The 22,069-nt window shown below is 41.7% G+C and overlaps 2 protein-coding genes and 1 long non-coding RNA gene across 3 annotated transcripts in view; 1 reads left to right on the top strand and 2 right to left on the bottom strand.

Moving 5' to 3' along the window:
- Nucleotides 1-8,988, bottom strand: part of ABCD2 (ATP binding cassette subfamily D member 2) — an 81,856-nt gene extending 72,868 nt beyond the window's left edge. Inside the window, exon 1 of the mRNA XM_082239643.1 lies at nt 8,922-8,988. The gene's annotated coding sequence lies outside the window, so the exon portion shown is untranslated. The remainder of the gene's footprint in view (nt 1-8,921) is intronic.
- Nucleotides 8,989-9,259: 271 nt separating this feature from the next.
- Nucleotides 9,260-17,540, top strand: LOC309541740. Its single transcript, XR_014223863.1, has 3 exons — nt 9,260-12,943; nt 13,278-15,442; nt 15,989-17,540. It is a non-coding gene; the product is annotated as an uncharacterized lncRNA (long non-coding RNA).
- Nucleotides 16,445-22,069, bottom strand: part of SLC2A13 (solute carrier family 2 member 13) — a 104,505-nt gene continuing 98,880 nt past the window's right edge. The window contains exons 8-10 of the mRNA XM_082239678.1: nt 20,672-20,793; nt 19,045-19,197; nt 16,445-17,685 (exon numbers count right to left, since the gene is read on the bottom strand). Of these exons, the coding sequence (XP_082095804.1) occupies nt 17,459-17,685; nt 19,045-19,197; nt 20,672-20,793 (502 nt within the window). The 3' untranslated portion in view covers nt 16,445-17,458. The remainder of the gene's footprint in view (nt 17,686-19,044; nt 19,198-20,671; nt 20,794-22,069) is intronic.

Here is a 22,069-nt window from a genome sequence, read left to right as displayed (position 1 = left end):
CTTCCCGAAGGCAATGGACCACAAACCATGGTTTGTTGGTAGATGAACAAGCTTGAACAAGCCCTCCTCTACCCCACCCCTCAACCTCCTCCATGTGGTTTAAGCACTGACTACAACCAGAATTACTTTGCAGTGCTGGTTGGGGGGCAGCACTTAAAACACAGTTTCTGGGTTTATATTCAAAAACTGTGGTTTATAAAACTGTGTTTCCTCTGCAGCTGACTGTGCAAAAGGAAGAGGAATGGAAAGGGACAGGATAGGGCAAGCTTGTTGCTTCTTCATGTGCCAAGAAACTGATGGCTTGGAAAAGGCCCCTTGCATCTGAATAGGATCGTGGAAAAGGGAGTCTTTATATAGAACCATTTGTTTCCACCTCTGTTGTCAACAAAACAAAATACTCTTTTCATTATCTGCATTAGAAATTGCTGAACAGGAACACAGAAATTCATTGTGCAATTAGAACTGTTAACCAAAGTTACTTCATTGTAATCTGCTATTGCATAAACATTATGAATGGTAGTATATAAAATAAAAAACATATTCCAAAACATCATTTCTCAGCCATTTAACTTAATTTAACCACTATTGGCTTTTACTTTGTTTGGATGATTTTCTTGAGCCTGAAAGGTTGATATTTACTCTTATTCAGTAGCTATGTGATCTGCAATCTGAAATAAAATTGTTTTCTTTTACTCTCTGTTCTTTGAAACATAACTCTGCTAAGACATCCAAATCCTCTATTGGCTGTTGACTGTATTCCCTGCTTCAGCACAGCCACATCAATGTCAGTCAGCCCTGACAAGCTGTGGTTGAACAGAACCTCCACTTTTATTTTAAACTCTGGCCTTCTGATTATTTCCCACGATCCCATTTTGTTAGGAAATGTTTTGGGTCAGAAGAGAGACATTAACTGTTGTTCTTTCAGTACTGCAAGAAAGGCAGGGATTATCTGAAGGTTAATATGCTGTGCCTTTTTCCTTCTCAGTGAGCATTGTTGAAAGATTTGCTGACCCTGCTTCAGCTGGGTCCTTCTGGTAGCACGTTTCTCAATCAGGAGACGTTGTCATGTAAAAGGTGTGTGTTCTCTGGCATTCAAACTGTGTTTTAAAGCACCAGAAGCAGATCCACACATAAAACAACAACAATAACAACCATTTTCCTTGACAGGCAACACACAAACCAGTAGACATTGGCCAAGTAGGTGTTTCTACTGCAGGACACTCCAGGGTGCAATAATTCCTACATAACTGAAAACTGAAAGAGCTTCATTTAGAATCTATAGCAACCTACTGGCAGAGGAAGAATCCAGAAGAAAGACACAAGACTATTTTCTTTACTTGGTCCTTTCCATCTTCTGCAGGCAAGATTTAAGTGTCCATTCTGGGCTTACCAGTCTCATCAGTCTTAGTAACTAAACTGCCTTGTACTCAACATTTTTGGAAAAGGCAATATATACAAACAGATTAGCAGTCGTGTCCGACTCTTCATGACCCCATGGACCAGAGCACGCCAGGCACTCCTGTCTTCCACTGCCTCCCGCAGTTTGGTCAAACTCATGTTGGTAGCTTCGAGAACACTGTCCAACCATCTCATCCTCTGTCATCCCCTTCTCCTTGTGCCCTCCATCTTTCCCAACATCAGGGTCTTTCCCAGGGAGTCTTTTCTTCTCATGAGGTGGCCAAAGTATTGGAGCCTCAGCTTCAGGATCTGTCCTTCCAGTGAGCACTCAGGGCTGATTTCCTTCAGAATGGAGAGGTTTGATCTTCTTGCAGTCCATGGGACTCTCAATAGTCTCCTCCATCACTATAATTCAAAAGCATCAATTCTTTGGCGATCAGCCTTCTTTATGGTCCAGCTCTCACTTCCATACATCATACTGGGACAACCATAGCTTTAACCATAGGGGCCTTTGTTGGCAAGGTGATGTCTCTGCTTTTTAAGATGCTGTCTAGCACACATCCTTCACCAATATTTCAACCAGTTCAAATGTCCTTTATGTAATAAAAATCAATTCAATAAACACATTTCAGCAAAGCAAGCAAAAAGAAGAGTATCATTTATACATCAGAAGAGTGTATATATTATATATAAACTGGGATGTATGTGATAACTCTAATTACTGAAGTTAAGAATACTGTTTCCAAAAGTTGTGAGCTGAAAGTCTTTCCTTTTACTAATAAACGTGCAACATTTTTGTTCTTGCCCACTTGCTGAGCTTACATGGACAAAGCCATCTCTTCAAATACAAAACTAAGGAGTGGTTTGCACTGCCTCTCTCGTCTGAGCAACCGCAGCCTTATAATCAAGGGATTCAAGTTCCTTTTTGGAATACTTGTTTGGCTGGAGTGCCACAAGGAAAAGGTGGGGTTTTCCGGTCCAAATGCATAGTATGGAGGCAAAGATATTCTAAGCTAGCATTTCTCAAAGTCACTGTGCCTTTGGGTGGTGAATGATAAGTAAGATGATGATGATGATGATGATAAATTATTTATACCCCGCCCATCTGGCTGAGTTTCCCCAGCCACTCTGGGCGGCTCCCAATCAACTGTTAAAAACAGTACAGCGTTAAATATTATAAAACTTCCCTGAACAGGGCTGCCTTAAGATGTCTTCTGAATGTCAGGTAGTTGTTTATCTCTTTGATATCTGATGGGAGGGCGTTCCACAGGGCGGGTGCCACTACCAAGAAGGCTCTCTGTCTGGTTCCCTGTAGCCTCACTTCTCACAATGAGGGAACCGCCAGAAGGCCCTCGGCGCTGGATCTCAGTGTCCGGGCTGAACGATGGGGGTAGAGACGCTCCTTCAGGTATACAGGACCGAGGCCGTTTAGGGCTTTAAAGGACAGCACCAACACTTTGAATTGTGCTTGGAAACTTACTGGGAGCCAATGCAGATCTCTCAGAACCGGTGTTATGTGGTCCTGGCGGCCACTCTCAGTCACCAGTCTAGCTGCTGCATTCTGGATTAATTGCAGTTTCCGGGTCACCTTCAAAGGTAGCCCCACATAGAGCGCATTGAGGTAGTCCAAGCGAGAGATAACCAGAGCATGCACCACTCTGGCGAGACAGTCTACGGGCAGGTAGGGTCTTAGCCTGCGTACCAGGTGGAGCTGGTAAACAGCTGCCCTGGACACAGAATTAACCTGCGCCTCCATGGACAGCTGTGAGTCCAAAATGACTCCCAGGCTGCGCACCTGGTCCTTCAGGGGCACAGTTACCCCATTCAGGACCAGGGAATCCCCCACACCCACCCGCTCCCTGTCCCCCAAGAACCAGAAAATGAAGTGTTTCCCATCCTGTAAGTGCAACATGAGATGCTGTACCTGTGTATTCTCTTCCTGCCATGCAAATGTTACAGAATACAAGGTATTCTATGGTGGCACTGGCTGAAGCTGCATAAAACAGATACAGGAAGAGGAAAGCCTTTTTAGATCTATTGGTTGTGTATGTTTGTGCAGTCTTTGAATTCACCTCGGGGCACTGCGACATGGATTCACTGCTGTTGCTCATCCATTCTCTTCTCAGCCTCGACATAAATCAAAACACATTTTCATCAGGGCACAGTCCCCACATAGCTAAGTCATTTCAAGAGTGCTTTGGCAGTTCATCATGGAAAATATTTAGGAATGCACCCCCTTCAAGAGACAGCTGGTTTTCAGTGCATCACTGCAAAACAGTAACAGGTTCCCTGACAGGCTCTCAGTCCCAAAATACCATTTCCATTGAACGTCTCACTTGGTTGAAGGAGGGCACAAAGAACACGCCCTTATAAACCACACTACCTATATTTTATAATGTATTTTAATATAATCTGTGGTGCAACAATCGCTACCTACTTTGATCTTTTCACTCTGTTGGAGTGCATGCTAAAAGAACTTGAAAACTTAATGTGTAAATCATTCAAAATCCAACTTCAAAAGGCCCCATGGACTGAAGATTAGTAAACATTCTACGCTGTATTTGTCTCACCCTTGTGGGATTTAGAGGCTGGAAGACAAGTTCAGCCCAGAGTAACTTTCACATGAGAAACCTTTCAAGCATAGTTCTAATTAGCGCAGCTGATTTCTGATAGGAGATCATGCATCTTCATTGACCATATGTTATCTCATAGATAGACAGATGATGATAGATAGATAGATAGATGATAGATACAGATATGCTCTTACTTTAGTCAGCGCTAAGCTATCAAGCTGGTTATATATGGGCAAGGCTAAAGCTCAAGGAAATCCTAATCACATGATCTCATTTGCATTTTGGCTGTACTATTGTAGTCATGGTTACCAGGAGCCAGAGCAAGTTTCTTAATGTAGAGGATCATACCTGCCAAGCTGGCTTTCTGGTCATAGAAATGAATTTATCAACTAGGCACCATGACCAAGCATGGAAATTCCATATGCAGGGTAACAGCTGTTTGGCCCAGCATAAGGATACTTCACAAGAATAAATGTTTCCTTTTAGAAACCTGTGATCCTAGGCTTGTTTGTGCTGTTTGTAGTTTCAATTAGGTACCTGTTCTCTGAATTCTGTACTGCAGGGTTTTAATGGAAAAACTCTTTTCATCGTTCTTCAGCTGCTTATATCTCACTATGATTTTTATTATTAAAAAATATTTATTTGGTTTTTCAAATTAGATTTTTACATTCACATATCCAACATACAACATAAAGACAAGCTTCCAAAGAATATCCAGGACTTCCCTCCTCTCCTTTGTGGGTCCTATTATTAATCATTTCCTCCTGCATCTTTTATAATAATCCAAATCTTTTTTGGGGGATGGAAAGAAAAGGCCAAATGGAATATGGAAAAATGGAATGATTATGTTTTTGAATACGTACAATCAGAAATATTTGCACAGATAGTTGTAGAGGATAGATGGGAAAACAAATGCCAAAGAATCAAGGGAAGTAATAGTGCCACTGTATTCTGCTCTGGTCAGACCTCACCTGGAGTACTGTGTCCAGTTCTGGGCACCACAGTTCAAGAAGGACACTGACAAACTGGAACGTGTCCAGAGGAGGGCAACCAAAATGGTCAAAGACCTGGAAACGATGCCTTATGAGGAACGGCTAAGGGAGCTGGGCATGTTTAGCCTGGAGAAGAGGAGGTTAAGGGGTGATATGATAGCCATGTTCAAATATATAAAAGGATGTCACATAGAGGAGGGAGAAAGGTTGTTTTCTGCTGCTCCAGAGAAGCGGACACGGAGCAATGGATCCAAACTACAAGAAAGAAGATTCCACCTAAACATTAGGAAGAACTTCCTGACAGTAAGAGCTGTTCGACAGTGGAATTTGCTGCCAAGGAGTGTGGTGGAGTCTCCTACTTTGGAGGTCTTTAAGCAGAGGCTTGACAACCATATGTCAGGAGTGCTCTGATGGTGTTTCCTGCTTGGCAGGGGGTTGGACTCAATGGCCCTTGTGGTCTCTTCCAACTCTATGATTCTATGAATCACAAATAAATGGGCTTTTTATAGGAACTGGATAGAAAGAGGGGAAGCCAACCCTAACATACAAGCTCGAATGAACAGACTGTGTACATGGATAAAGATATGAAGAAGGAAGGCCTGACAGGGGGCGGAGAGGGGAGGGTTGGAGGGGGGAGGGAGGGGGGAAAGGAAAAAAGAAGAAAAGTTAAACCGGATGGTATTTTGAATGGATTTTGTTATGTAAACCCTTTTTCAGAAACCATATATATTAATGCTATGTAGGTATGCATTGTAGTATGAATGAATTGTGTTTTGTATTCTTTGTTTATAGAATATATATAATAATGTTACGTTACTAAGCAAATTTAATAAAACAGTTAAAAAAAATAAATACAAAATAATCCAAATCTTTTACATCTCCATTATATCCAAAATTCACCATTAAACTACAAGTGTTAGACCAATCCTACTAATGATTTCAACTGTTTACAATGGTTTTTAAGGTAAATTATAAATTTTCCCTATTCCTTATTTAAATTTTGGTCTTCCTGATTTCTGACTCTTCCTGTCATTTTTGCCATTTTGGCATAATCCATCAACTTAATCTGCTATTCTTTGTCCTCTTTCCATCTCTTGACCAATAACATCTGCACAGCTGTGGTTGCATACATAAATAGGATTTTCTGCTCCTTTGGGATTTTGATACCTCACTATGAAATCTAATGCATTTGGAAAGGGCAAGGTCCAGTTGTGCAGATACATACACTGATTCTCCAGCAGGAAGCTAACTAACTAAATAACCATTTCCAAAACTCAATTTGCTTGCAAGAGGATTTGATTTCCAGGCTGCATTCCACACAGGCTCCTTTGTCAGCTACATCCGTCACCTCAAAAGGGGCCTTCAAACCTTTGCCAAAAAGGAGTCAGTTCCAACAGAATTAATAGTACTGCCAAGCAAATATGGCCACATGGTCCAGAATCAACATCCAACCTTTAATAGTTATTCTTTCCCAGTAATGTTTCATAAAGTGGTCCCATCACAGTTACCTTCAAAAATCCACCTGCTCATATAGAGGGCTAGCAATCTTATGAAGGGTTTTAGCATAGCCTTTCGTGCAATCCTAAGCACGTTTACTCAGGAGTAAGTCGTCCTGAGTTCAACGAGGCATTCTCCCTGGTAAGTGCATTTAGGATTGCAGACCAAGATTGTAAATTGCTTGGGGCGGGGATTTTTGCTGTGCCGTTGACAATGCTATTTATACAACAATTATTTCAAAATGTATGCAAGACACCATTTGAGTAAAAGCGACCAGTGCTCGGTTATGTTGTTCCATATTTAAATACTACTTTTCTTCACTGGGAAGCAGTTTGAAGTTGTATGTATTACACTGGCTAATAATATTAATAACAACAATAATAGCAAGAATTCATTTATATGCCACCCATCTGATTGGGCTGCCCCTGCCACCCTGGGCAGCCTCCAGCAAATTAAAACATCAAACGCAGTAAGACGTCAAACGTTTAAATACTTCCCTCTACAGGGTTGCCTTCAGATGCCTTCTAAAAGTCAGAGAGTTGTTTATTTCCTGGACATCTGATGGGAAGGCGTTCCACAGACCAGGCGCCACCACTGAGAAGGCCCTCTGCACATTTCCATATTCCAAGAAACTGTGATTAGTAGTGCGTCTCTGCTAGATAAATATGTTCATGTTGGATAATATGCGAAGTAGCCCTACGAACAGTCAGAAGGGTAGACCTCAGTGACCTCATAAGGTCACCCTTGATCAATGTTCTCACCAGTGATGCACATTGCAGAGAAAAAAGGCTGATTGTCACATGGAATCTGGCGTCCGTGACCACGCTGTACGTGGCATCGCGTAACCGAAGTCACCAACCCACTTCATTCATGTTATTGATGCACGCCCATCCACAAGGAGACATCAACTGTAGAGCCTATATGAAGGCAACGGAAATTCCAGCTGCTGTTTCCTAGGATACCTGAGTCTCCTGACTATGCATACCCTTGTCCAGATTAATCTGAATTTTGCGGCAGCAGCTGCATTCTGCCGAAATGCCTGCTTGCTCACCATAAGCATATGTAAATAGCAAATTTTTTAAAATCCTGTTGATATAGAATGAAGCCAGTGGAGCAGAATCGTCGCAGACAATCACTCTTTGGAATCTCATTCGGGCTCTGCATCTCCAGATCTAAAGCTTTCGCATTTTCCCAACAAATCAGATAGGTAGTAATGATTTCTGACCCCACAGGGAAGTTTTATTTAAAAGCTATCAAGCAGGGGGCATAAGCCATCTTCCTCTCTAGCTCATAAGAAAATTGCTTACTCCGTTGCGGCTACTTTTATGTTATCTCTGACGACTCCCGTCTTTTCCAAGTAATAAGCAAGCGGCAGGTGCTGCTGACTTGTGACTTTGCTTTGATGCCACTACACAGCACACAACATACCCCCCCCACCTCTCCCCGGCAAATTCATTAGGCAGGATTGCGTCAAAGCACCAGGGAATAGCAGGAGGGGAAGCGGTACTCGCGCCCACGCAGAAAAAGGTTTCGCTGTCATCTTGCATCGGTGGCATTCAGGGAAGATGCAAAATCATCAAGTCTACTGCGTTTAGACCGCAGATCAGCAGGACGGGCAGTTATTATCTTTAAATTGAGGCCTGGATCCAAAGAGCTGTGCCACCACTTTCCGCACACCCAGAAAGCGTTGGATCTCAAGTTCTTCGTGCAGATCTTCCTCATGGCAAACCTTGAAAAGCAGTCTGCATGGCCACGACCTCCCGGCAGATCAAAATAAAAATCATCGTCATGGCCAAACCCTCAGCCTTTGGATCTCGACGCTATTAAGAAGGATCGCTTCTCAGCAATATCTTCATGCAGTTTTCACATAGGTATTTTAGTTCCACTTGTGCTCACTTTACGGTATGCCTTGAGAAACAAGAGGGAGGCCTAATGTTTTACCATATGACGACATTAAAACTTGCTGCCTTCTGGGTAAAGATCTGAGGATTATATGAGAAATGCCATTTCTTGTCCAAATTAGCATACACAGCTGTAGGCCTCAGATACCCATTTGCAATTTTAAAGTTTTGCTGCCAAGTCTAGGTGGGTGTCTGAGTAGAGAAAACTTCCTAGCTAAGGCGGTTGTTAAAAAATAAATAAATAGACATTCGAATTCTATACCAGCTGCCTTAAAAAGCAGAGTATTTTGCTTTTCACAGTCACAATTTGTGGGTGGTTTTAATCGAAGCATAGTGTTAACCTTTGACACTAAAGGCAGCCTTTAATAGGTCAAAGTTAACAAATGACCAAATGCTACATAGATCACTATGGATTTTATGACGTGTCTTGACATTTATCAGTTTAATTGCCATAAAATCAAAAAGTGCTTCAAAAGTGACCTTTTCACATGAAAAGGGGTCTCTTTTTGGGGTTGTTTTGGAGCAGAGAAAAAGTTAGTTTCAGACCATAGCTAAGTTACCCTGGGCTCTAAAGTTAAGGGTGTTCACTGAAGGAAAGTTTACAACTCAAGGAGCCCATAGCCCCATTTTCCTGGGTATGACTGTTTAAAGCTTGCTGAATGAAGGCAAAATCTGAGACTGGTTGACATCATATTGGAATTAGAACTTTTATGCAGCATCATTCAGCAAGACTTCAGGAGTTTGGCCTCCTATGAATTTTACTACCACTTAGGAGAGGTAGGTGTCATTTTGCAAAATATATTCACACAATTCCTTATTAGGTTCTCTCACAGCAGTTTCTTGACAGTGTTCTTTCAAACTCTGTCAAGTACAAATAAAACCCCAAGAAAGGTTTTGTAATCAAGTGCCTCACCTTTATTTTTGTTCATTTACAATTGTCAGACAATTCTTTAATAAAGATATTTATTCTTATGTAGAGAGACACTGAACTTTCAGGAGGGTAATTTGAACATAAAAACATTCAGCTGTGTAGCACTACATTGTCATAAAATTTACACCACTTTTTATACATTATAGGCTTGGTTGGTTGAGCGACAAAACGGCGTTATGTTGAATGTGGAGGGAGAGGAGGATGACTGATTCAATACATGCCTTTCTGATGTGACAGGCAGAATTCCTCACGTGTTATTTCACCACCCAAATTTCACACGGCGAGGTGTTTGCCTAAAAATCACCAGCATGTGGAAACAAATGCTTGTGTTGAGGCATAACTGCTTTTGGACGCCACTTCAGACTTGGGCGGCGGATCGGTGGAGAGATATGGGAGAAATATGACTGAATATTCTGCAGCAGGAGAGGTGAGACAAATGTATAACTAAATTTTCTTCCATAAAAAGATAATCTCTGACATCTAGGTTTCTAAGTGCCGGGAACTTTAAAAAACAAACATAAAACAATACAGTCCAGTACCAATCATGTACTTAAACATGTTCCAGGACAGAGGCTCTAATACAGATTTTTTTCTCTTTTATAACAATCCATGTGACCCTTGAAGTAGAAAACATCTACTTCCCTTCTTTGGTATGTTACATAAAATAAAATAAAATGTCAACATCCATTTGGAAAAGACCCAAAGAATATATGTACTCCAACATTATATATTTATATGTAAAGCTTTATAGTTACACATGCCCAGTTCCTGAATGTAATATAGTTTATATTTATTACATACAAAAATTTATAGAAACTAGTTTCTTACACTAATTTTAACTGCTTTGATTTCAAGAGATGCAAGTCAGATTAGGAAATATGTTTTCATATTGTACTAACAAATCTGTTGGCTAAAATATTTTCATATACAGTACTTGGAACAACATTAGCACTTTGTTACAAAACACCACAGTGATTATTATTGGCACATTAAAAACCTTTCTCTATATGAAAATACACAAAATAAATAACTCCCCAATATTTTTCTTATTTTTAAATCTATGTAATTACCTTTAAATAATTTGCTCTCCAGTACTGGAGCCATTTTTACCGAGAAGAATATACTTTGCTGACTTCTTACCTTGAAAACATTATTTCAACTGAAACCATTCTAGGTTACACCAAATGGTAGCTGTACACAAGGCTATTTATAGAAAACAACAATTTTGCAAGAAAAAAAAGTGACTTGTTTAAATCCAAAGAATAATTCAGGATTATTTTGTCATCAGTAGCTACATTTAAGCTGTCAAAGTTACCCGCAATAACACACGTTTTAATAATTAAAAAACCCCATAAAACACATATTGTAGCCTCGCTGCTTCTGGCCTGATGCACATCCAGAAAAGAGGCAAAAGAAAGAAAAACGCACAAATCAATTGATTAAAGTGCTACTCAGATAATTTATCTTCACATTAATTTTTCAAATACTGATTTCATTGATGCTTCTCTCACGCTTCTAGAAGTTTTAAGGAAACACATTTGACATTTAGCGATAACCACGGGCACAGTCCACTGGGAGCTTCTCCTATGAAGGGCCACCAAGTCAAACGGAAGATGTACAAAAACATCCATGGGCTCATATCTATAGAATGCAACCAAAGTTGCAGTAACTTCTGAATCACTCGTTTTGAGCTAGTACTGGGTGAACATACCTTGTCGCCCTGGACCTAGCTCAAAAACAAGTCTAGCCTTTCAAAGTCCAAGCTGGGGTTGGTGGACAGTTCAGCTTTTAGGTCCCCATGATTACTGGTGACACAATGGACACTCTTCACCCCCCTTCTACTGCCGCTGAGAATTAATTTGAATTCCTCCAATCTGAATTGAGTGAGCTGAGAAGACGTCAAAATAAAAACTCACAGATCCAGAAGCAACGGATCCAGAAGCATGCTCATTAGGTACATAATGTTGCTTAGAGACACTGGGAAGTTAAAGCTGGCCCTTTGACATGCCTTGAAACGATCTCCCAGTAGGTAAATTTCAGAAAGGGGAGAGGGAAATTGGAAGCTGGAGTCCAAACAACCATCAGGCCAAATATGGGCTTCCGCTGTAATTAATGGTGCTCCTTTATTTATTTTTAAATGGGCACATTCTTCTGAATCCATCCAATTCTGAAATGTGATGCCACCCCTATTTTAAGCCAACACAGTTCTTCTTGGTGCACAATGCTTGGCATGTATGTTGGCTATATGCTTATATGCAGTCTGTAAATTTCTCAACCAGGAGCCACCAAGCTTTCAGGGCCACTGGGCATTCTTGGAGTTTTGAGAAGGTGCCATGGGCAGCAGGCACAAATGGCTACTGTGGGGACATGGCATAATGGATGCCACATCTCTGAGACGTGGGACCAGAAAATGGTAAGGGCATTCAATGGTGAAAAGGGGATCTGCATCAGCTACTACTGCACTCACTCGCAAAGAATTTGTACACCATTTCTGTTCTGAACAGATGGGAGAGTGGGTTGTCCTGGCATCCAATGAAACGTGGGAATGTTTACAGGACCATGTTTAAAGGGGCATGTTCAATATAGGAAGGGCCGAGCCAGTGCAAACAGGAACAGAGCAAAAACAGCCAACAGTTTCTGGTGTCTTGTGGATTTCTGAGGTCACCATAGGAAGTACTGGAGGATGAACTGGTACCTACTTGCACTAAGTTGGCAACTCTTTCCCAATGCCTGCTTTGAGATCCCTCTTTTTTGTCCTATATAGGCGAGCTGCTCTATGTCTGAGTTGGAATGCATTCTTGTACAAAGCCTTCTATGTTGAATGGGACAGAGTCTACTATTTTGGTATATTTACTGAATACATTCCAAACCCGCTTAATGTTCTTTAATCTTTATAGAATTCTCAACAACAACACCTCATCGTTACTAATGGTGGGCATCAATCATAACCTGTTTCCTTGGCATTTCCCTCAGTGGTCTTAGACCTTAAAAACATATTGACTTCCCATTCCTAATGTGAGCTTCCTTCAAAATAAATTCTACATGATCTCCTGCTCTCATTTTGCTTGTGACAGTGCTTTCACTATAATTCACAGGACAATAAAAGTTATGGAAATTAAGTCTGGTGCACATATAACAAGCAAGGCTACTTGTTTTTATTAAGTTCCTAAGAACTCACCCTATTTACTCATGCTTAATAACTTAAGGGGGGGAGAGAATGTATAACAGAAAATAAATGAATATTTTCTACTTAGCTAAATCAGTAGGGCATGGGACTCTTAATCTCAGGTTGTGGGTTTGAGCCCCAAGTTGGGTAAAATATTCATGTATTGCAGGGGGGTTGGACTAGATGACCCAAGTGGTCCCTTCTATACCATTCTGTCATACTATGAGACAAATCAAAATCTACCTGAATGTTGAACAAAATAGAAGATATGGATAAACCAGGGCGGGAGAGGGAGAGACAGAATTAACCAACAATCCAGAATTATCATTATTTTCCAAAGATGTGTTTGTAACAACGATGTGCTACTTTAGATCATCCCAGAGCGGGCTGCATGGTTTGTGACAAACATCTGTTTAGAGCAATCACCTTCTGATTCAATCAGACAAGCAACAAATAAGTGTTATTGTCCCAAAGCAGGTACAGTGGTGCCCCGCAAGACGAATGCCTCGCAAGACGGAAAACTCGCTAGACGAAAGAGTTTTCCGTTTTGGAGGTGCTTCGCAAAACGAATTTCCTATGGGTTTGCTTCGCAAGACGACAATGTCTTGCGAGTTCCTGGTTTTTTTCCCCTCCCCTCCTTTTTCTAAGCCGCTAAGCCGCTTATCAGCTGATACGATCAGCAGATAAGCCGCTAAAAGCCGCTAATAGCGCTAATCCGCTAATCCATCAATGGGCTTGCTTCACAAGACGAAAAAACTGCTAGACAAAGAGAATCACAGAACGGATTCTTTTCGTCTTACGAGGCACCACTGTAATTAGAGCCATAAGATGGTGAGCATATTGAGCTCTGATAGTACCAATCATCTGCCCTATCAAATGTGCTCCCTTGGACCCAAACTGGTATGGTCCATTCCACACACAACCCTAGGTGTAGACAGATGCCACCACTCCAATCCGGCACTGCAAATTTTTGTGCCCAAAGGACCTGATCCTCGGACTGGAAGCCTCCGTCCATCTGCAGATTGCTTTTGCTAAGCTAGGATGAGTTCTTAGAAGAGGTGTTTTAAGACTTCTCAAATACACCATATCTGAAACTACTAACTGACCTGAAGCACAATAGATCTGAATCGAACAGACCTAGAGATACATGTGGGCATTAGAACGTTTGAATAAAAGTGTTGTGCTTAGGTATGCTGTTCGTGTTCTGTTACAAATAAAAGTCCTAGTAGAAGAGATGGACCTGCTACATTGGAGAACATTCAAGATTAGTCCACCGATCTCAATGGGTCTACTCTTGAGTAGGGCTAAACTACATATCATCTATTGTAATTAAATAGCTGTATCTCGAATATTAAAACTAGGCTTTTCTGACAAAGTCAAGATGTAAAATATAAACAAAAATATGCTGTAAAATAGAAACATTTCCCCTTTACTCTTTGATTATAAACATTCACAGATTCCAAAAATAAAAACCCCAATTTTGTAGGACTTTTTCAAGTAACATTCGATTCATTGTTATTATAAGTAATTCTTGGTACTGTGACTAAGGCATTATTACAGCATAAAGCAAGATCAAAAGGAAGACTTATGCCAGCGTGTCCAGAAGGGAAAATAAAGCAATGGGGAAAAGGTGGCTGTGGATTTTGTGCTCTTGTTAGTGAGCTCAAATATACTGCTTTCGGCCTCTAACAGGTAGAGAGAGGGGGAAAATGTCAGGCCTGGCTTTAAAAAAATATACTCCCTAAGAAGATAAAATATGTTTCAGAAAAAGAGATGAGGATGGCGGATGGCTGAACGTCATTTGAGAGAATGTCAAAGAACCAAAATGCTGGCTAATGCTTTTCCGTTGATAAAGACGTCAGCGCAGTCTGGAAAAATAAGAAAGTTAATATAAATGGGAACACTATTTGCAATGCTCAACACATGGGCTTGTGACAAGGTTCTGTCTGGAGCAATCGTCTTTTGATCTGATTGGGAGAGCAAGGAGCAATTTTTATTGTCCCAAAGCAGATAACCAGAGCCACAGAAGACGAATAGATCACCGATTAAACACCCATACCCTATGTGGCTTTAAGTCCCAACCCTGCAAATTTCTGAGATCAGTTTGAAATCTCCTCCTGGGCATACCTTTCACACATTTCCCCTCAATTAAGGCTTTAGGCAGGAAAACCAGTGAAGGCATATTTAAGGACTGGCCCTATTAAAGGCAGCATTTTGGCACAGACTTCATTATCACTGGACTTTATTGGTCATTGCAACCAATTCCAAGAGAATGTTTAAGGGGCAGGCAGAAACCAGTTTCATCATAAAAGCAGACCGGTTTGGTGTATTTGCCCATTTTTAAAAGGCAGATGCAAATTAAACCCATTTTAAGGCAACACTGTTCGTTTGATGGAACCATACATTTCAAAGTTGAACGGTGGCTGTGGAAAATGTGGAATTGTTCTGGAAAGAGAGCAGCTAGCTTGAAAAGGTGAAGCTCTACACATCGGAGCCTTGAGAAAGACAGCGCTTCCTTTCCATCAGTTCCCTGCCTGAAACTTCAAAAGGTTAAAAGGGCACATGGATGTTCAGCAGAAAGAGCCAGTGGGAATGTAAGTCCTCTTTGGGGTCACTCTCATGCCAAACCTCCCAAACAGCTTTTCAAATGTGGGTTTTACAAGCAGCACTTAAAAATGAGTGATTAATTTGCCTTTTAAAGGTATCCTTTGCTGAAGAAAAGTCTTATTTCCTTTCTCCCAGTCACAAAGGAGGATGCATATGCCTTAAATGCAATTTGGAAGAGGCTATAAACTACAGATCGGGATCTATAATATTATCCCCTTAACTGTTTTTTTTTTTAATCCCAAAAGTCTCTTGAGCCAAATGCTATCCAAGGGAAGCAGAATCAGAAGGGGCAGAGGGAATAACAGGAGACACCCAGTCAATATAGCAGAAATTTGATGGCAGCACTAACTCTTTGATTAGTGCAGTTACTAACCTAGGTAAAGGTAAAGGGACCCCTGACCGTTAGGTCCAGTCGTGGCCGACTCTGGGGTTGCAGCGCTCATCTCGCTTTATTGGCCGAGGGAGCCGGCATACAGCTTCTGGGTCATGTGGCCAGCATGGCTAAGCTGCTTCTGGAGAACCAGAGCAGCGCACGGAAACGCCGTTTACCTTCCCACTCAGTGGTGTAGCGTGGGTTGTCAGCACCCGGGGCAAGGCAAGTAATTTGCGCTCCCTAACCCGTGGATTTGCGCCCCCTAATCCGTGGATTTGCGCCCCCTAACCCTAAACCCCAGATGTTGCGCCCGGTGCGGCCGGCCCCCCCTGCACCCCCCACGCTATGCCACTGTTCCCACTGGAGCGGTACCTATTTATCTACTTGCACTTTGACGTGCTTTTGAACTGCTAGGTTGGCAGGAGCAGGGACTGAGAAACGGAAGCTCACCCCGTCACGGGGATTCAAACCGCCAACCTTCTGATCGGCAAGCCCTAGGCTCTGTGGTTTAACCCACAGCGCCACCCGTGTCCCTTAGTTGCTAACCTAGACATGTGCTTTTAACTTCTAGTTCTTCTGCAGAACCACCTTTTCCTTAGGTATACAATTATATGCAGGAGGGGGTAGGAGAACCTTGCAGCCTTCCAGGAGTTGTTGGCACTATAACTACCAACTACCACCATTTCTGACCACTGGTCACACTGGCTGGAGCTGATGGGAATTTAGGTTCAACAGCATCCCGAGGGTCACAGGACCCCCACACCTGATGTAGGCTTCAGAGTGTTCTGTACTAGAGCCCTTTCGTTTTTACTTTTCTGTGTTTAGCTGGAAGTGAAGGTTCCACACAGTATTTAATCCAGAACTATATTACCAACCACACTTTCCTCAATGGCCAAGAGTCTTCTGCAGTGTTTAGCCATGAGCAAGTTTCATTCAATAAAAGGTGCTCAACCAAGTTAATGGAAAGTTTCCTGTGCACAGGTCTTGCCTGCTTGTTTGATCTTTTGGAGGGGAATAGAGATGAACATTAGTTGCTCCAATGGGGCTTTCCATTCTTTGGGGAGGGCAGAATAAGGGGAAATAGTGTATCTGCCCCCTCACCCTTTTTATGGTAGAAGTTCTAGCTCACCCATAGCTTCATAAAGGAGAAGGGGCTTCATGAAGGGATCAGCTTTTGTCAAATTTTACCAGGTTCAAGGAAGCAATGTGCATGGATCTGCTGTTGAACCAAACAGACTGCTACCCAGAATTGCTCGCGTGCAGTTGTGTTTCAAGCAACCACCCACAACACTACCCAAGAGAGAATGCTAAAAACCAGCGCCAAAATTCTCTGCAGACCTGCCCTGTGGCTGTTCTCGGGGGTCCCTTGTGCAGAGCAATGGTCGTAAAACAGTGGCAAGTTATTTCAAAGATAGGCATGCCCAAAGGAAGGAAGGAAGGAAGCGACCCAAAGGGCTGCAACACCCTGCCTTCTCCTTGCATACAAATGAATCTACTTTTGAAAGAAGTACGGTACTAATATTAAATTACAATTTCCACAGCAGGCAGCCGATTTCTCTCTCTCTCTCCCGCTTGTTTTGTAAGAGGCTGAGCACTTTTGTATCAACCCTCGGTTGCCAGGTAACCGTACTTTAATGATTCATTTGGTTTCTGACTAGCTGTTCTTTTTCACTTTTTTCAAGTGGGACAAAAATGCATGGTATATCATCAATTGAGTTTCGTATCGTCATTTCTAGGACCTCAGACATACACCCACATGGAATGTTTGTATCCTCCCAGAATAATTCCCTCCCCCTCACAATTGTCCCTTTTTGACTAATTGAAAGATCAGTGTCCTGTTTTGCTGTATTCGTCTCAAATGACATGGTTTGGAACAGGAAAGTGAAGCTGGATAAGACAGTAGAAAGGAGAACCAGACCAGAAGCAGGGCAGTGAGGTCATCAAGAACTGCTCCTTCACCACCACCCCCTGCCAAAAACAACACCACCCCGGCTTGATTAAATACACCAGCAGCTGAAAATCATTCCACATCAGAAGCATCATTGTCAGAAAGATGGTAATTACTTCCCTTCACCCGGATATATTCAATATACCTCCCGTCATCTGAATCTGAAATGCCACATGTACACAGTGAGTTCTCAAATAAGCATTCAATTTCCTCCAGTTTCTTCCCTTTCGTCTCAGGAAGGCAGCCGTAGAGGAAAATGAGTCCCACAAAAGCAAATCCCGCATAAAGGAAGAATGCTCCTGCAATACAAACAAACAAACAAACAAACAAACAAACAACCCCCCCCAGACACAGAGTTAATAGAAAGTTTTCCTCTAAAACAAAATACAAGGTCACAACAATAAAAGATCTGCTATATATCTTAGCAAAGTTAAAATGAAGGTTTCAGAAACAAATAATTATTTTAATATGCATTCAAATAATTATATTGGTCAAGATTCCAAATATTTAATTTTTGCAAAACCATGATGGCGTCCCAATAACACTCAAATCTCATTTAAAATTTCTTTAGTAAAGAGACTTGCTAAAGAATGCAAGTTACCACAGAGAGAGACTGGAGGAACTCAGTAATATGGGTTTTTGGGAAAAGGGCAAGGCTATCAGCTAGATTATGGGATGTGGGTGGCACTGTGGGTTAAACCACAGAGCCTAGGATTTGCCAATCAGAAGGTTGGCGGTTCGAATCCCCGCGACGGGGTGAGCTCCCATTGCTCGGTCCCTGCTCCTGCCAACCTAGCAGTTCAAAAGCACGTCAAAGTGCAAGTAGATAAATAGGTACCTCTCCAGCAGGAAGGTAAACGGCGTTTCCATGCACTGCTCTGGTTTTCCAGAAGCAGCTTAGTCATGCTGGCCATATGACCCAGAAGCTGTACGCCAGCATCCTTGGACAATAAAGCGAGATGAGCGCCGCAACCCCAGAGTTGGTCACAAACGGACCTAAGGGTCAGGGGTCCCTTTACCTTTTTCAGCTAGATTACAAGCAGCATGACTTGAAGGACTCAGGAATGGGTCCCCAGACACGTCCTGGCATCATGGTGAAGCTAGCAAGGTGGTAACTGCTGAGCCTCCACACCAGGCCCTGGATGCCACCTTAGTTTTCCTAAAGTGCAATGTCCCAGACTTTCCACTGTTCCATGCCAACATGGGTTTTTGTCACCACAATGTCACACAGCCAAGCATTACGCTTTGGGAGAGCTAGAATTTATGGGTACAAGCACAACTGTTGGGGAACCAACAGAGAGCATGTGGCCAAGGGCCTCTCAACCCTGAAACTGGCCCAGGATGACTCAGTGATGGGTGGCTTGGCAACACACCCTGTTCTTAAAGCCAAATGATTAAAAAATGTAAAACGTCTACTACTTGGAAGTTTAACTACTCACAAACCACTGAAAGCACTAATACAGCTTTGGGAACGCTGTTTAGAAACAAAACTCAGCAACACAAAGTCTTGAAAAGAGAATATATACACAAATTTTCTAGAGGCCTTTAAAAAGGAAAGCTAAACTGCCCATCGAGACCTTAGCTGATGAAAAGCTAAAATTCCAAGGATCTTAAACGCAATGATCTTGGTACTATTTAAGACAGAACACACTTCTTACCATAGTACGTCAGATATTCAGCTGTGTGCAGAAATGTAAGTGACACTAGGACGTTGAAAATCCAGTTCACGCCGGAAGAACAGGCATTTCCTGTACTTCTAGCCCAAAGGGGGTATATTTCAGAATTTACTGTCCACGGCATTGGTCCCATTCCTTTTAAAAGAAACATGCCACAAAATTAATATTAATGAACATTCACATCAAATACCAAAGGATCTTCAAAAATGGGATGTGGTACAAACAGAATGTTGGAACAGTAATATTTTACTTCAGTAGAAAGCCGCCATATGAGGAAAAATTAAGTTACTCAGAGATCTAAATCTTATATTGGGGGGGTATTATTCAGCACACACTAGTGTCTGTTGGGAGTGACAGAAGGAAATGGAGATTGAAGAATACTGTACCTAACTGTGGATCTAATGAAGGGATACTTTTGGGAAGAGGAAGACGGAAGTCAACCTGTTTTTATAGATGCATAGATGGAGGTATTCCAACCATTATTGTATGTATGTATGTATGGCTTAGAAAGATGACTCTTTATTGTACCTATTTCTGTAGTTCAGAAAATTGTCGTTTGCATAGAATTATTTAAGTACAGTGGTACCTTGGTTTAAGAACAGCTTAGTTTATGAATAACTTGGATTAAGAACACTGCAAACCTGGAAGTAGGTGTTTTGGTTTGTGAACTTTGCCTTGGAAGCAGAACATGTTTCGCTTCCTGTTGAGTGTGTTCCGTTTGTAAATTGAGTCCCCCACTGCTATGGGAAAGCACGCCTTGGTTTAAGAACGCTTTGGTTTAAGAACGGACTTCCGGAACGGATTAAGTTTGTAAACCAAGGTACCACTGTAGTTAAATGCTTGCTCCTACAATGCTAAAAGGACTAACTCTTCAACATACTGACACTCGGCACATGGAGCTGATAGTTTTAGCAAGAAGAATATACGAAGGATATTGAAACTGGCAAGGGCACCAAGAAAAGCAAAGAGATACTTGGGCTTTTGGGGGATTATTTTAAGTAAAGGAATGAGGTATGGAATGTGTTAACAATATGCAGAAATGGCAGGAGAATGTAGCCTTAATCCCCCTCCTTTGATTTTTCATTTAAATTTAAAATCAAGGAAGTGAACAGCAACATTAAGGGAACTGGAAAAGGGGGAGAAATTCCTGGGAAACACTGGGAAAAAAATATGAAAAATTAAAAAGGTATAGTAAAACAAAGGCTGAGTAGCAAGATGATATTAATCATTATTGCAAAGGTCAATCTGTTGAGTTGTTACATTCCAGGAGAGTTCCTGATCCAATATGAGCCTGAGGCTCTCACACGGACGTCTTTCTCGGGGGGAGGGGAGTAATGAGTGAGTGAACTGGGTTATACCAGTTATTTGAAAGCAGTATCTCCCTGCCCACTTTTGTCAGAGAACAGAGGTTTTCAATCCGGTGGCCAAGGAGACAGTGTGTTCAAATAATGGCAAGAGAGGCAGTTCGCTCATCATTTTCTCCTCGAAGTGAGGCAGGCACACAAATATGTCTAAGACTTTTATCAGTCCTAGAACTTTTCCTGGAATATAACAGCTCCACAGGTCCAATTTATTTCACATGAAAACTAAACACGCCAAATCTGTTTACCTGGTGCAAAGAAAACCAGGTATAAAATAAGTCCCACGAGCGCCGTCCAAGAGTATGGCGTAGGGCAGAAGTTATATGCCCAATATGTCTCTTCAGTTTTGAGTCTGGTCTCATTTGAACATCTGCAAGATAGCCAGCATATAAAACAAAGGTTTAAAGGTAAAACCGACATCTATAAGCAAAGAGCAAAACAAAGGCTTAAGGATAAAGTGAGCACCTATAAGGAAAGAATAAGAATCATTAAGTTACAGCAGGCAGACTCAGACCAGAGAAACATAGTGCCTTCTGGCTAAAAGCAGATCACTGCATGCAGGCAAAGTCTCTAGAAGAAGACCGTTCCATAATACCGCAGGCAGCTTATTCCATTGCTGAATTATTCTTATAGACAGAAACTTGACAAAAATTGATGCCCTGTGTATTTCAGAAGTGTTGCTTATTTTCCTGCCTCAGAGGATAAGGTGGACAAATATTGCTGCTCTTCTGATCTCCAGAGGGGTAGCTGTGTCAGTCTCCCACAGCACCCCCTCCCCAACCCCCCCCCAATAACAAAATAAGTCTCGTGGTACCTAAAAAGCTAATAAATAATTTTATTCAATTATTTTACTTAGGAACAGTTGCTCATGAAACATCCCGAAGCCATTACAATAAAAACATAGCCATAAGAATATACAGAAAACCAGTTTCAGATCAGGACTGATACAGAACAGGGTGGGGTAAATATCTCCACTTAAAAGGCTTGTTGAAATAAGGAGGTCTTCAACAGCTGCTGAAAAGAAAACAGAGATGATATTTGTGTGATATATTATGGGATGGAATTTTTAAGGGTAGGTGCTGTCACATTAAAGGCACGATTCCTACACCATACGGAATGAACCTCCTGATGAGATGGTATCTGCTGGAGGGCCTCTCAGGTATACAAAAGATGAGGTGGTATATTAAATATCCTGGTCCCAAGTTGTACAGGGCATTGTTCAGGGAAGTTTTTAATGTGTGACATTTTAGTGTATTTTTTGACTTTGTTGGAAGCCGCCCAGAGTGGTGGGGAAACCCAGCCAGATGGGTGGGGTACAAATAATACATTATTATTATTATTATTATTATTATTATTATTATTATTATTATTTGCACCAGCATCTTGAACTGAGCTCAGTAATGAATTGGTGGCATTGAGCAGTCAAGCCCACTTGCTCACAAAAGCTTATGCTGTATAATTACCGTATTTTTTGCTCTATAAGACTCACTTTTTCCCTCCTAAAAAGTAAGGGGAAATGTGTGTGCGTCTTATGGAGCGAATGCAGGCTGCACAGCTATCCCTGAAGCCAGAACAGCAAGAGGGATCGCTGCGCAGCGAAAGCAGCGATCCCTCTTGTTGCTCTGGCTTCTGAGATTCAGATTTTC

This window comes from Podarcis vaucheri (assembly GCF_965113315.1).
Source record: "Podarcis vaucheri genome assembly, chromosome: 10".
NCBI classification, from domain to species: domain Eukaryota; kingdom Metazoa; phylum Chordata; class Lepidosauria; order Squamata; family Lacertidae; genus Podarcis; species Podarcis vaucheri.
The sequence above is the reverse complement of the archived record's forward strand: the minus strand, read 5'-3'. Positions and strand labels throughout refer to the sequence as shown.